Source organism: Tripterygium wilfordii, chromosome 12 (assembly GCF_013401445.1).
Source record: "Tripterygium wilfordii isolate XIE 37 chromosome 12, ASM1340144v1, whole genome shotgun sequence".
In the NCBI taxonomy this organism is placed as follows: Eukaryota; Viridiplantae; Streptophyta; class Magnoliopsida; order Celastrales; family Celastraceae; genus Tripterygium; species Tripterygium wilfordii.
This window is the reverse complement of record NC_052243.1, coordinates 951,001-966,844: the sequence shown is the minus strand read 5'-3', so window position 1 is coordinate 966,844 and position 15,844 is coordinate 951,001. Positions and strand designations below refer to the sequence as shown.

At 38.6% G+C, this 15,844-nt stretch overlaps 2 protein-coding genes across 5 annotated transcripts; one reads left to right on the top strand and one right to left on the bottom strand.

Moving 5' to 3' along the window:
• Window positions 1–1,295: 1,295 nt before the first annotated feature.
• On the bottom strand, window positions 1,296–7,137 carry LOC120010743 (U-box domain-containing protein 3). Of its 4 annotated transcripts, none has more exons than XM_038861570.1 (6): window positions 6,804–7,137; window positions 5,002–5,102; window positions 4,622–4,908; window positions 4,419–4,535; window positions 2,291–4,201; window positions 1,296–1,852 (listed from the first exon to the last, which is right to left on the bottom strand). In XM_038861570.1, the coding sequence occupies exons 3-6, from the start codon at window positions 4,889–4,891 to the stop codon at window positions 1,790–1,792; spliced, it is 2,361 nt and encodes a 786-aa protein (XP_038717498.1). In that variant the 5' UTR covers window positions 4,892–4,908; window positions 5,002–5,102; window positions 6,804–7,137; the 3' UTR covers window positions 1,296–1,789. The 4 variants fall into 4 exon arrangements, with proteins under 4 accessions (XP_038717498.1, XP_038717497.1, XP_038717496.1 ...); XM_038861569.1 differs by having other exon boundaries at window positions 5,008–5,102; XM_038861568.1 differs by having other exon boundaries at window positions 4,622–5,102; window positions 6,804–7,136.
• Window positions 7,138–10,847: 3,710 nt separating this feature from the next.
• LOC120011360 (cellulose synthase-like protein D4) lies at window positions 10,848–15,346 on the top strand. Its single transcript, XM_038862460.1, has 5 exons — window positions 10,848–11,778; window positions 11,960–12,764; window positions 12,850–13,254; window positions 13,365–13,702; window positions 13,915–15,346. The coding sequence occupies exons 1-5, from the start codon at window positions 10,934–10,936 to the stop codon at window positions 14,882–14,884; spliced, it is 3,363 nt and encodes a 1,120-aa protein (XP_038718388.1). The 5' UTR covers window positions 10,848–10,933; the 3' UTR covers window positions 14,885–15,346.
• The last annotated feature ends 498 nt before the right edge of the window (window positions 15,347–15,844 follow it).

Here is a 15,844-nt window from a genome sequence, read left to right as displayed (position 1 = left end):
GGGAGGGGGGTTGTCTTCCTTTCATAAGTAAGTTTGTGACACGTATGTCCATGATGTTATATCACATTTATGTGATGTTTAATCATGATACTCTTGGTTATGACATTAAATGGAACCTGATCTGATCGTTACTCTCACCTTACAATTTCTAGACTGTAAAATGCACAATTTATTTAATTAATTAATATGATCGAGTCTATCTGTCATGGCTACTGGCCAAGACACACGTAGTCTATGTAACCAGTCGGACCTCCCTATACATACATACATATAGACCTCTAAAGAAGCACTCCCTTTGTACTATAATATTGAACAAGTCGAGTCCCTGCAGCCCGTGGATTTGACTAAGAATTTGGCACGTTTTGGCGATGATAGGTCACATCCCCAAAAGCATTCCGACAGTCGGAGCTCTTTTAACTTGTCTTCTACCATAAATTGGGAGGAGGGGGAAGTGTCTGTAATAAATTGGTGCGCCTACACGTGTGGCTAAACTGTTGAACTTTATAGTGGTCACCATGGATTGGTTTAGGAGTGTGCTTGGGAGACTCTTGTGTTTTGATCTCTTGTAGTGACGTGAATTCTGATATTGTAAGGAAGTGAGGTGAGTTGCGATGACCCAAAATGTTTGATGCGTCACTAAAAATAATATGATCAGTGAAGGTAAAATTAGATATTTTTTATTAATATCAATTAATTTTTGTAAAAATATAAATAGATGATAAAACTGATTGTAGGCAAAATTGGAAAAAAAAACTTGTGTTTTGACTCCAAAAATGCGATCGACTACCTTGCACAGGGCATGGAAACAACTCCTTACAGTTTCAGCTTCGAACTCTGCCGGACAGTGATACCATACTGCACAACTCAACCAAACACTTTTTTTTATTAGAACACGGTATCATGTACCTGATCGAGTAGACCTTGATCTCACTTTCATGTGTTATTCGGCGAAAATATGATTTAGCTTGAAGCTGGTTCGGATATGGATGAGGGCCACCTACAACTTGGGCCGGACTAGAGATTGCCTCTCCAAGCCTATGTAATAATAATGAAAACAAACAACGTCCATCATTGTGGGCCGGAGCCTGTTTAAGCCCAACAGTTTTAGATCTCTTACATATGACTGGGAATACAGCCAATCCAACGCAATGAGACAAAGTATCTGAAAACAACAGTGTCTGGATCAGCATTTTCTTTCGAGAATGACACCATGCAAATTTACTCTTTGAACATTCGGAATGAACTTAACCTCAGACTATCAGGCAGTCAGGCCCACATGCACATAAACCCAACACTTGACCACAACATCAATTTTTGTACAAAAATACTACACATGAACCACCCCAACTCAAAGTAGTTAACAACGAGTCTATGAAATTATATATATACAAAATATATACACCAACAACATCAAATCAACGACAACACAGTATCTAAAAGGCCATTGCTCTCCACAGTGGAGGAATCAACTTCTATGGGGAAGCAGCGATTCCTACCCACCACGCTAGCACTCGTTCTCCTATCTGTAGAACCCTAAAAAGAAAGGAGAAAATAAAAGAAGAGAAAGAATTGGAACTCTGCCTAAATTTACAATCCATTAATCCAATTTCATTCTGCACTTCATAGACTACTTTCATGAGTAAGCTCCATCACCCGAAAGGAAATGAATAAGAGTGGAAAATATTAACGTGGAACAAGACTTTCAAAGATAAAACTGGAAGGAAACCAAATCGTCCGAAGTGGATTATCCAAAAACATTGAAGTAATCTGCAAAATTTCTCTCTTTTCATCACTTTTTCTTCCCCATGGACACATCTCTCTGGTTCCGGAAGTGACTGAGTAGCTGCTGAGCCTGCATAACATAAGAAACACAAGATATCTTTCACATCTATTACAGATTTTAACTCAATTCAAAAGGTCCCAACAATTTCAACAGACTCAAGTAGAAATAACCACAAGTCACAGCCACGTCCCGTTTTCAAGTCTTCTAAGCAAAACAGCAACTGCAGCCGTTTTCACAATTTATAAATTATTTTATTAGCGTTGTTAACAATGTTCATTACTTCTACTAGTATCATAAGGCAAAAAAATGAATTGCCGAATAAAAGGAAAAAAAATAAAAAATCACAAGGACATGAAAAATATAAGCACTGATAGCATGGGAGAATTTGTCCTCGTTTCAACAGTAAGAAGACAGATTATTATGGCATATGTATTGGACATTGGGAAAATGTGGTAACATATTCCTATGTACTGTGACCCACTCAAGGGGGAAAACTAGACAGCATACCTTTTCCTTTGCTCTTGGTGTGCCGGATTGGGATAAGGAAACAAGGGGAGGGACAGCTCCTTCTTGCAATACCAGGGTACAATACTTGGGACTATTGAGGCAGAGTTGCAACAATACAGAGGCAGCATTTTCCTTTCCTCTTTGAGATCCCGATTCAACAATCTCAACAAGTAATGGGATGCCCCCTTCCCGTGCAATTGCCAGGCGCCCCTCACCAATTGTTGATAGGTTCGCAAGAAGAGCCACAGCTTTGTCAACCATTCCACTTTCAGGACCCATCAACTCAACAAGATACTTCATAGCTCCTGCTTGAACTATGCGTGCCTTGTTTTCATGAAAGATTGAAAGGTTAAACAATGCAGTAGCAGCATCCTTTTTTCCTCTTAAAGTCCCTGAGCCTAGAAGATCCACCAAGGCTTTAACTGCACCAGAACGCCCAATCTTTGCCTTGAATTCTTCTAAAACAGAGAGGCTGAACAGAGCTGCTGCAGAATTTTCTTTGGCTCCATCATTTCCTGATTTTAAAACATTAATCAGTGGTTCTATTGCTCCAGCCTCTGCAATCATGGACTTATTTTCCTCATTGATTGATAGATTCAGAAGAGCCGTGACAGCATGCTCCTGTGTTAGCTTCCCCTGTGAATATAGCAGAGACAGTAACGGCACAATAGCACCACAACGGCCTATTATGGCACGATTCTCATTGTTATGCTTCGCAAGGAGACGTAGTTCTGCAGCAGCTTTAGTTTGAAATTCATTTGATTGGCTCTCAAGATCTTCAATCAATTTCATAACATGGGAAGTAGTCGTTAGATCATCAGATCCCGAATCAGAAAATGGAAAGGGGTGAGTGGCACCATAGCTGTGGTTTCCATTGCCTGCTACTTCTGCTTCAGTGTTGGAGCAGTCGATTTTTTTCCCCAGCAGAGAGGGAGAGCATATGGGTTCATTTTTTGAGAAAGAAGCAACAGGAAACTCAGATACGATCTCCCCTGACACAAGATTCATATTCCCAAACTTATCGGATATCATTGATGCCTCATTTGATGCTGGAGAGACATACTCAATACTGGAAATTGCACTTGAGACTGATTCGCTCCGGCTATGTACATATGACGGTTCACGAGATGGATTGTCAAAGTTGTCAGTCTTCATTCCCTGGCAGCCATTTGATTCTTCTCCACCCAATCTGGAAGAGACATTGATCTTCGGCTTCTCAAATCCATTTCCAACTTCGAAAGAAGATCTTGATGTGGAATTACTACTGTGCAAGGAACGAAAACTATCTGTGCGGACAAAATCTTGAGAAGGTACATGACTAAATGGCAAAGGAGATAGAGCAGCGACCGTATTGGTATGTTCAGATCCACTGGAAAGTTTCATGTTGTTTCCCTCACACCAATTTGCTATCATAGCTTTGACAGTATAATTGGGAATAAGGTTTGTGTGGCTGAGGGTTTGACGGGTCTTTGGACAAATAGTCAGTCCATGTTCAAGCCACTTCTGGATGGATGTTCTGTCATAAGTTTGACCAGAACCCACAATAACAGGATCTGACATGAGTTCCAATGACAAAGGACAGCGGAAGTACGAAGGAACAGGAACACCGGTTGTGGCATCAAATTGCTCAATTTCCAGCATACAATCTCGTATTAGAGAAATGAGATTCACAATTTGGTTGATGTGATCGAATTCGCCTTTCGCTTTATCGACTTGAGCATTCATCCATTCTTTTTCTACAGCCATACTTTCTTTCAACAGTTCCTGGTTTGATGTCAACTGAAGTGCTTCTAGGATTTTTGTAAGATGATCACTGCAGTGAACAATACCATTTCTTTGACTTCTCACAGCCTCTTCTATATACTCTGTTATTCCTTCATGCTTCAAGCATTGAAGTTCCTGCATACGGTGCTGGAAAATAGTTGAACAAAAATCAGTCACACTTATGACAGACATTTATTAAGGGACTTCGAAAAGGAAGGAAGAGAATAATGATCTCATAGACATTTAAATATAACAAAGGAGCTCAATCACAAATATAAATGATTTCATGAAAAACTCCATGAGTAATAATTGATTTGTAATAGGAAACTGGTGCATGAAAAATCAATTTCAATGTTCGACTTACCTGAATGCCAACTAAGCTTGAAGTAGATGAAGATGACTGCAACAATGTACATAACACATGACAAATTTCTAGAGAGGAGATTTGGATTTTAACAAACAGGGCTTCGCTTCGCCAAACCTAAATGTGTTAAAAAAAATTGGCATTTAGACTTAGGAGAACATATTAGTGTTTCAGACTCCCACCAAAAACTAGAAAGTACTTACACCGCATATCTTGCTCATCTTTGAAGACCACTTTTCCATAAATTCTCGAGCCTCATTAACAACAATGTCCAATTCTTCACAATTTCGATAAAGGACTTCATCACAAGGTATCTTACAATTGACAATGTCATCAAGAATGGGTTTCAAAATCTTTAAAGCACCAACCATATTCCCATAATCTTTGTGAATAGGCATTGGCTTCATTTTCCGGCAAGAAACCAGATGAATGAATCGAGAAATACTGTTGGTAAGACATTGTATAGATGTCATGTCTATATGACCTGTTTCTGATAAAGCACATGAAAAGTATAATTAGAAAAAATGAAAACAAAATCCATGGACATAGTTAGTTGTTAGAAGAAATAGACAGAAATAATAACAATTACTATCGTTGAACAATGACAGGAGATTGTTGGATCCAAATAACAAGATTTTCCTGTTAAATAAGCCTGGCCATGCTTTTTTAGACTCGTAATCTCCACTGGCAACAAGCAGAAGTAGTCAGACAACTACCATTTCAAAAATATAAAGCACTTAATAAATAGTATAACCCTTTGCATAGATGAAAGAGCGAGACACGCAAAGACATTTTTCACCATTAATCAACAGAAAAGCGCGTAAGATGAAGACTTTAAACAAATGCTATTTTCATGTGAATCAACCACATCTGAAGAAAAACCACATAATAACAAATGATTAACTATCAAATCAGAGTATTACAGTTCGAATGGAAGTGTCGGTATACCTAAGACTAAGAGAAATGGCACATTGACAAAGCAGGAACACTGATATGAGCTAGAGAGGATAAAAGGAAAAAAGAGACGCAACCAGGAGGCATAACTAGTCTTGGTCTAGCAGCGCAAAAGATTCAGGCTACTGAATAAGGAAAGCAGGCCCACTATGGCACTATCTCATTTACCCAGGACATCATACAACCATCTAGTTATGAAAGGTGCTATTCTGCACAAGTTTTGTCTGCAGTGTCCCTTTCTACAGTAAGCCATCCTCATTAACCCTCTCATAAGAGCCCTCTCAGTACCAGTGTCAACTTGGGAAATTATCAAGAATTCTTGCTCCAGTGCCATGGCCCGTGGCATCCTAATGACACCCTGTATGATGTAGTTTGGAGTTCAATACAGCTTGAAGAGTTCCCAACAAGTCAAAAACCATGAACAAGTTAAATTATTGTTTCCTATCATTCAAGAAGTGGTTCTAAGAAAACAGAACTTCCCATGAGTATATGCGTCCCTTTATGCTAGCCCAAACCAACATTTGTTTCCGCGTTGGAGAGCATTTTCCAGGATCAATAACAATTTGACGCAAAACAATCTTAGTTGAGAACAGGTCGGATTGACTTTTGATCCAACAATGCTGACAAAGAAACTTAGACACATGAAGATAGCAGACTCTATATTAGTTCTTGAAATGTCAAATTTACTGAAAAAACAACGCATTAGATCATTATTTGGTCTTTCCAAGTTGACCTTTCGAAACTATAACAGAAAGCTTGTTTGACCATATTATTCAAACTAAAAGACAACATATTTTCTCTAGATTTAGAAAAGTCACTTACAGCAAAAGGTTTGAGAAAGTAAAAAGGGTTTCTACTAGTTGAAACCGGAAGACAGATAAAGAAAAGGAGGAAAAAATAAATAAATCATGCTCTCTATTCCTCGACGAAAAATCCTATGAATCACATAATCAATAAACATATTTTCCAATGAAAGAAGGAAGAAAAAACATTATGTTGAAAGAAAATAATACAAAAACAACAAATCACGGGAGCCCAACTCCATCATTTGGCTAATTTGAACATAATGAGATCTAAATTTCATTTGTTTGACCTCAGTTACTCAGTGACCAAAGAGACGATGTCTAATTCTATTTAGCTGAAATACAATGCTTAACCACAAATCATCAAAAACACTACCCATTAAAGATAACAGCCTAAGCAAACCTATTCCAGAATCATCAAACCGATTTTGCTACAAATTAAATCCGCAAATCAACAAACCAGCCACAAGAGCAGCATATATTGAAGCCCAGATAAACAAATAACGCCAGCTAATACGATCTTTGACCCATCAAAACATCACAATAAAAGCATCGACATATTCGAGGGGAGAACCCGAAAAAATTCCAAAATTCAACAACCCAGAAACTCCTTTGTACAAAACCATACCTCAATTCAAGGGACTCGAGATGGGTTTGACACAAAAACAGATCTTGATTTGCATTGAAATGCAAAGTGATCAAGATTTTTATCTTTTGCTATAATCAGTGTAAACCCCCGTGTCCCTGCTTTCCTTACAAAGCTGCTGCATGACAGACAGAGAGAAGAAGAGAATTACAAGAACAATGAATTAAATTCTGAGGAAAATAAATAAAAAGATTAAAGTTTGGGGCCCTTTGTTGTTGCAGATTTGTTGGGTTATGTAAGAGGCATAATGATACTTAAAAAAAACAAAACAAAACAAAATGCAAGGGTCATAATGGAAAGCGAGGACATATACAGTAACTTAATAAGGTTCTGTAACTTGGATTTACTAATTTTACTTTACAGAAGCCTCAGAGGGAAAAAACATGATTAAGAATCATAAAGGAAGGTCAGGGCATCAAGCTTTTATGCAATTTAGCAGATAACTCCGCCCTACGATTGCCCTGTAGCATGTAATAATGTTGCTAATAGACCCTTTTCTTAATATATATACTATGAGAAAGTGCCTATTCTGTTTAGAATTAAGCGAACCAAAACACTAACCTCAAATTAATCCCAAAATAAAAAATCCTAAGACATAAATTTCTCAATTCATAGATTTTTTTAAAAACTGAAACAGAACAACCAACAAATAAGAAATGCAATTTTTCCTTTAATTTATAACTGTATTTTTCTAAATTTCTCAAGTAGGGTCGGATAGATTCATTTTCCTCTCTCAATCTCTCACCAACTGTATATTAATCTCTCTCACTGAACGTGAAAAGAATATATCATATTGCAAACTTTGCATGATAAACTCTCTTCTTTTATTTTTGAGGCAAGCAAACCTTTAAATATATGCATACAACCATTGGTTTAAAGAATACATTAGAATTCCTGAACTTTATTGACCTAAAATAACATAATAATTTATTTAAAAAAAAAAAAAGGCGTAACGAACAAGAAAATCTTCTCCACGACCACGAAGAAACATTATGACACTACTCCTTGTTGGCTTAAACAGGTAAAAGAATAGTTGATAGCTCAGAACACCCTCTGATACCAATTGATGCTATAATGGGTCCATTCTAATAGCACATTGAAAGACCATTTGATGCCTTGACCCACAATCAATCGTGCTTTCCTAATTACAACTACCTTGTTGATTAAGTACTAATTAGTTTGCCAGCTATCATCCTCTTTGTGGTATTAAGTATTAACTCTCTATCATTATTATTAAATTAAATACAATTATATATAATGATGGACAAATAAAAGCAAATAAATACTAATGGGTATCAATTCTTGGTATCTCTAAAAGATGTTAAAGAATAATATTGCACACATAACAATGATGTAAAAGACCATAAAAACATTATCTTTTTTGTCTTGCATTGCATGTACTTGAACCACCCAACAAATAATAGGATTGTTCCTAGTTTGACCTCTATATAGAGCACATGGTTGCAAGTTGCAAACTCCTCTTGAATGGCCAAAGAGCTATAGGGCTAGTTTGGTAGAGCATTTGTAAAGTAGTAGATATGTCAGTAGAAAGGGTGATAGCAGAAATGTTGGACAATTTTAGTAGCAGATATGCTACCTAAATGCTGAGTAGGTGTTTGGTTGTAATTTTGTTGTTAGCATTTGTGCTGTGTAACATATTATGATAAATTACGTGTAAGGGTATTATGCATATTTGTTGTATTTACAATTTAATTTTTAAAAATAATATAATAAATTAAAGATAATACGTGTAGGGTATTACACAAAATTTGTTAAAAAATTCATTACCTATTTAATTCCAAAAAATTCACATTTTATAGTTAATTTATTACCTATTATTCCTAAATATTCACATTTTATAGTTAAAAAAAGTAAAAAACCAACTAAAAAGAATAAATATTTTATAATCAATAAATTGGCATGCTTGTAGTCGAGTTGTATTCGCTGTTTCAAGTTTTGCAATTTCCTAATATCGGTCAAAATCCCTACCACTCTTCTTCCTTTGTCCACAAACACACAAACCTCTTTCTTCTGCAATCCAAGGTATTTGGTGAGAGTGATCCTCCATGGTAGTATAGATTATCTACAAATTATAGAAGTTGTGGTGAGAATTGAAATGATAAAATTTTTAGGGATTTTTTGTTGAGGAAGGAGAAGCCATAAACGAAGAAGAAAATTCGAGAGGAGCTGGTCAAGTGACATGAAATTCGAAAGGAGGAGCTGTTTTGACGAAGGAGAAATCGTGTCGCGTGAGTGAGGTTGACGATGATAGAGCTGAGAACAATGGGGTAATCTGGGCAATTCATTAATAGGGTGAGGACAGAATGGGAATAAAAACCAAAATGCTGTAAAAATTGTCCAAAATCAAAGCATTTCCAAAAGGTTCGAAAATGCTTCAAATAATGCCTCGGGATTGCCACCCCAAAATGGTCGTTTGGTAGCCACAAAGCATTTATACTAGAAACTAGTATAAATGCTTGTAAAAAATGTTAACCAAACGTGCCCATAGAGTATCCAATATTATTCCAATCCAATAAAGTTAGAAGATTATTATTAATTGATTAAACAAAAAGACTTAAAATTGATTGATCTTGTTAGGAATCCTTATTGCACAACCATTTTGGTGAGTTTCCTAAGTGGGAGGATGAACTTTGATCTTTGAACAAAAGGTAAAAGTGACTTGACACTTTCTAGTGAACAAATAGTGTATGCAGATAATCTAAACATATTTTGATCAAAAGTTGCTTATTTGGGTTTATAAAGAACCTGTTATAAGCAAGCCATGTGAGTTACTCAGAGTTAGTGAGGGGTCTATTGCCCTGTTTTTTTTGTTCATAACAAAAGTGGGGACATAGTGGGTATGAGAAAATGGAAGGTGGGTCTTTCATGTCTTGCCAGGACTAGGACTAGGACTAGGAGTCTAGGACTATCAACTATGTGCCTTGAAATTCACACTTAAAAATGGAGGTCGAAACATGGCCTTCCTTTGGAATTATTTGAAAATTCACAAAAAAAGTTTAAAAAATATAAGGATTCCAATCATTTCAGTAAATGATATTGTTCATTGATTGATGTAAGTATAGGGACTGAGATCCCATTTAGTGAGAGATTAGTATCACTTCCAAACAAGGATTGTTATTTGCTTGACCTTTTTTTCTAGTGGTCAAAATTATTATAAAGCATTAATTAAATAAAAACTTTTTATTGATATTTTATGCTTAATTAATGCAGATGAATTGTTTTGCGTATATGCCATGTCACCGAACAAGAAAGAAAAAAAAAAAAAAGGTTAAAGGTTCGAGTAAATGGACTTAGATATTTAAGGTTTGGTTTGACAAATGAGCTGGGGCCTTTGTTGAGGTTTAGTTTGGGTTCCAGTAATGGGCCTGCACTTAAGTTTGGGCTCTACTAATAGGCGTGGGCCTCGCGCTTAGGCTCTTGACGGATCACGAAAATCTAGTCAATAACTCCAAAATGCATACAAATTCGAAATCAAAGTTGCTTTTCTGTTTAATTTTTGGGACAAAATCGTTTTGTCTGAAATTTTACGATGATGAAGAAAGAATATGTAAGGAAAAAAAAGCTTATGAGTTGGAATGGGAGAGACATAATACTTTTTTGAAATAAAACTGTGAGGGAAATGTAAGAATACCCGTAGAGATACTCAAAACAGCGTTAGTGAAGTTGTCATGCTAGAACCCGAAAACTGAAAATTTTTGAGCCAATAGGAAATTAGTAGTGAGAAGTGTATTGGATTGAAGGGCAGTCTCCCTCCACAACACACAATGCATCTCCTTAAATTTCGTAATTAACATGTATGGACTTGGTCTCTCACCATTAATATTGTTCTTTTCTCATCTAATTCCTTCAACTTTCTTTCTCAACTTTCTATCATGGCCAAGAAAACTCACAACCCCCTTTTTCTTCCTCTATTCTCTCATTAACTTTTCATTCAAACCCAATTAAGTTTGTTCTTGCATTGGTTGATCAAAAAAAAAAGAAGAAAAAAGGCTGCACATTGTTTTATTTTTCTTGCAAATTCATGTCAGGTTTCCATGTATTCAAACATAACGGATGAAAATAATTAGTTCATAGAACAAAAATATTTGATCATGGCATCTCTATCTTCACAACCATCGAAGAAGGCAATGAGAAGCCCTGCAGGTTCAAGTAATTCGCAAAGCAATCGCGGTTCGAGCGGCCAAACTGTCAAGTTTGCCAGGAGAACATCAAGTGGTAGATATGTGAATTTATCAAGGGAAGACCTTGACTTGTCAGGGGAGATGTCCGGCGACTACATGAACTACACCGTCCACATTCCTCCTACCCCGGATAATCAACCAATGGACTCGTCCGTGGCAGTGAAGGCAGAGGAACAATATGTTTCAAATTCTCTGTTTACAGGAGGATTCAATAGTGTCACAAGAGCTCATTTGATGGACAAGGTGATAGATTCAGAGGTGACACATCCACAAATGGCCGGGGCGAAAGGCTCTTCGTGTTCAATGCCTTCTTGTGATGGCAAGGCCATGAAGGATGAGAGAGGGCAAGATGTGGTTCCTTGTGAGTGCAGGTTTAAGATTTGTAGAGATTGCTTTCTTGATGCACAAAAGGAAACTGGTCTGTGTCCTGGTTGTAAGGAGCCTTACAAAACCGAGTTTGACGACGATCGAGATTATCCGAGTCGTGCATTGCCATTGCCTGCTCCAGGGAAGGAGGATGCTAATAATATGACTATGATGAAGAGGAACCAAAATGGGGAGTTTGATCATAACAGGTGGTTGTTTGAGACAAAAGGTACATATGGCTATGGCAATGCATTTTGGCCTCAGGATGATATGTATGGCGACGATGGGGACGAGGGATTCCATGGTGGTATGATGGAAAATACAGACAAGCCTTGGAAGCCACTCAGCCGGAAAACACCAATCCCAGCAGGCATTATCAGTCCTTACAGGTAGACGTGTGTGTGTGTGTGCATATAAAGACTTAAAATATGTGCCAAGAAAATAGAGAAATGCAAGTGAGCCAATATAAGGAAATCTTTCAAATTCAATCATAGTTATATCATATATGTTCTTAAGGATAATGATTATATACCTTGTAATAATTCTTTGTGAGCAATGAATACTTCCCAGGTTGTTGATCGTTGTTCGGTTGGTGGTGCTTGTATTCTTCTTGAACTGGAGAGTAAATCACCCAAATGAGGAAGCAATATGGCTATGGCTTATGTCAATTGTGTGTGAAATATGGTTTGCCTTCTCCTGGATCCTTGATCAGATTCCAAAGCTCACCCCTGTCAACCGCTCAACTGATCTCGAGGTCCTCCATGATAAATTCGATATGCCATCACCATCCAATCCCACCGGCCGCTCTGACCTTCCTGGTGTAGACCTGTTTGTGTCCACTGCAGACCCTGAGAAAGAGCCACCCCTTGTCACTGCCAACACTATTCTCTCAATCCTAGCTGTTGATTACCCTGTAGAGAAGCTAGCATGCTATATTTCTGACGATGGAGGAGCCCTCCTCACTTTTGAGGCAATGGCTGAGGCTGCAAGCTTTGCTGATTTGTGGGTTCCATTTTGTCGAAAACATAATATTGAGCCAAGGAATCCTGATTCCTACTTCGCCTTAAAAATTGACCCAACAAAGAACAAAAGCAGACCTGATTTTGTCAAGGACCGGAGAAGAATTAAGAGGGAATACGATGAGTTTAAGGTAAGGATCAATGGATTACCTGATTCGATCAGGAGGAGGTCGGATGCTTTCAATGCTAGGGAAGAAATGAAGATGTTAAAGCACATGAGGGAGAGTGGAGCTGATCCTATGGAACCATTGAAGGTCCAAAAGGCCACTTGGATGGCAGATGGCACCCACTGGCCAGGAACTTGGGCTGTTTCTTCCAGAGAACATGCTAAAGGAGACCATGCCGGAATTCTCCAGGTACTCCACTTGTTCCCACTTCCATTTCATCAACGTAGATACGTCTATATACAAAGACACAATAATGTCATCAAAATACTTGTAGGTCATGTTGAAACCTCCTAGCTGTGATCCGCTTCTCGGGGGTACTGATGACAATATTTTAGACTTCACGGATGTGGACATACGTCTCCCTATGTTTGTTTATATGTCCCGTGAGAAGAGACAAGGTTACGACCACAATAAGAAAGCTGGCGCAATGAATGCCTTGGTTCGAGCATCAGCTATTCTGTCAAATGGCCCTTTCATTCTCAACTTGGACTGTGATCACTACATCTACAACTGCAAAGCCATCCGTGAAGGAATGTGCTTCATGATGGACAGGGGTGGTGAAAACCTCTGCTACATTCAATTCCCACAAAGGTTCGAAGGCATTGATCCTTCAGACCGGTATGCCAACCACAACACTGTCTTCTTTGATGGTAATATGCGTGCCCTTGATGGTGTGCAGGTAGTCCTTTCTATCCGACTCTGATTCTGCATAGTTATATTTGCTCAAATATGATATGTTCTCTGTCGAAAAAGATGCAAATGGATCAATTTATGCATCAACTCTTGCAGGGCCCAGTGTATGTGGGAACTGGCTGTATGTTCAGGAGGTTTGCGCTATACGGGTTTGATCCACCACAACCTGACAAGATTACTCAGGGAAATGGCTCAGAAACACAAGCCTTGGAGGCAAAAGAGTTAGATCCTGAACTTGATGTAAATCTATTGCCCAAGCGGTTTGGGAACTCTACAATGCTAGCCGACTCTATACTCGTTGCTGAGTTCCAGGGCCGTCCACTTGCTGATCATCCTGCTGTCAAGTTTGGACGTCCTCCCGGTGCTCTCAGAGTACCCCGTGAGCCTCTTGATGCAACAACAGTTGCTGAAGCAGTCTCAGTCATTTCCTGTTGGTAAGTATATGCCCATTTCTTCTTACATTTCTGTAGATCTTGGTCTGTGCTTATTGTCAATGCAAAACACTTAGGTTTATTGTCGGTACAAAACATTGCAATTTGCACTAACAATCAAGCAGAAGCTATAAAGAATAAGCAATGCGCCAATGCCTCGACTATAAAACTCCTTGTGATATGTATTGTCAAGTCTTCTTATGCTTCCATGGCAGGTATGAGGACAAAACAGAATGGGGTGACAGGGTGGGATGGATCTACGGTTCTGTGACAGAAGATGTGGTGACAGGCTACCGAATGCACAACCGTGGGTGGCACTCAGTGTACTGCATAACCAAGCGTGATGCATTCCGAGGATCAGCTCCAATTAACCTCACTGATCGACTTCACCAGGTGCTCCGGTGGGCTACAGGTTCAGTTGAGATTTTCTTCTCCAGAAACAATGCCCTGCTTGGTTCTAGACGTCTAAAGTTACTCCAGCGTATGGCTTATCTTAATGTCGGTGTTTATCCATTCACGTCCATGTTCTTGATTGTGTACTGCTTCCTACCTGCACTCTCACTTATCTCTGGACACTTCATTGTGCAAACTCTGAGTGTTACCTTCTTGGTATACCTGTTGATTATAACAATCTGCCTCATCATGCTTGCGATACTGGAAGTAAAATGGTCTGGTGTGGCACTGGAAGATTGGTGGAGGAATGAACAGTTTTGGCTCATCTCAGGAACCAGTGCTCACTTGGCAGCTGTTGTGCAAGGCCTTCTGAAAGTGATTGCAGGAATTGAAATCTCTTTCACATTGACTTCCAAATCGGCAGGAGAGGATGTCGATGACATCTATGCGGACTTGTATCTTGTCAAATGGACTTCATTGATGATTCCACCAATTGTTATTGGGATGATAAACATAGTTGCAATGGCTATTGCATTCTCAAGAACCATCTACAGCACAGTTCCACAATGGAGTAAGTTTATGGGTGGAGCTTTCTTTAGCTTCTGGGTGCTGGCTCATCTTTATCCTTTCGCAAAGGGTTTGATGGGTAGGAGAGGTAAGACACCAACCATAGTGTATGTTTGGTCAGGTCTCATTGCAATCACACTGTCGTTGCTCTGGATCGCCATTAGTCCACCAACGGATAGCACTGCACAAGCTGAAGGACTAGGTGGAGGTTTTCAGTTCCCATAAGAGCTAAATAACTTTAACTGGACAGAACCAGAAATTCATTACTTTTCCTCTTCAAGATCAAAGTGATGCATTGAAACATAAGAACCCATTGTTGACCGGAGTTATAATTTTGCGAGGCAAAGCTACTGAAGATGATAAGATAAGGAGTAATGGGTAATTGTAGAAGATTTTTACAATTTTCTTTTTTGTTCTTAGAACCCCCAATTGGTGTTGGTAAGATAGGGTGGTAAACAAACAGAGAAGGGCTTCTGGTTGATTTTTATAGAGTAAAAAGAGTGATAGATGCAGAAAGGAATGTAAACTATTTGTTATTGTTCAATGTGATAGTGACTGAAGCATTCAATACCAAAATGAATTCAGCCTACACAGCTTTCAAGGCCGTGAACAAATTCCAGAATCTAAATATGATTGATGAAGCTGATAATTGCAGAACAAAATTCAATTAAGGAAAGCTCTGACCTGTTTGTAAAAGACGGCGGTCCTCGGCAGCTGCCGCCTTATAAAGCAACTCGTCCATGGAAGGTGGTTCTTGAACTATGGTTCCATGACTTTGCCCCATCACTGGGGAAGCTCAGACAAGCGTGAACGTGAACGGGGAGATTTTTCAACAGTATCAGAGCCGAAGGAGTTTGATGCAGTGGATTCTCATGCAAGTTTGAAGTCCAATGACGTGGAGGATGGTCAACCAAGCATTGTTGTAGCTGACTTGGATCAAGTCACGTGACTCTTAAAGAGTCTCCTTTTTGTCCGTTGTTCTCTTAGAGATTTACTGCTCCTTTTCTTCTTTGACTGAAGTTTGTAACCGTTGTCCCTAGTTTGTTTTGGTATTTAAGTGTTCTCGTTGTAGCCGTTGGGCAGATCAGAATTTGGAAAAGAAGTCTCTTACGAGATTATTGTAGTAGTGTAGCTTGTTCTTATTATCTTCTAAGGAATATTTTTATCTTTGTCTTCCACATCTTG

Bases quoted from the DNA above. Each gene is read 5' to 3' on its own strand.
- LOC120010743 (XM_038861570.1), bottom strand. From the start codon at position 4,891: ATGACATCTATACAATGTCTTACCAACAGTATTTCTCGATTCATTCAT. The intron at 4,202-4,418 runs GTAAGTCGAACA...ACTATTTTCCAG, and splicing joins CAAGCTTAGTTGGCATTCAG to CACCGTATGCAGGAACTTCA. The intron at 1,853-2,290 runs GTATGCTGTCTA...TATGTTATGCAG, and splicing joins CACCAAGAGCAAAGGAAAAG to GCTCAGCAGCTACTCAGTCA.
- LOC120011360 (XM_038862460.1), top strand. From the start codon at position 10,934: ATGGCATCTCTATCTTCACAACCATCGAAGAAGGCAATGAGAAGCCCT. The intron at 11,779-11,959 runs GTAGACGTGTGT...AATACTTCCCAG, and splicing joins GGCATTATCAGTCCTTACAG to GTTGTTGATCGTTGTTCGGT. The intron at 13,255-13,364 runs GTAGTCCTTTCT...CAACTCTTGCAG, and splicing joins GTGCCCTTGATGGTGTGCAG to GGCCCAGTGTATGTGGGAAC.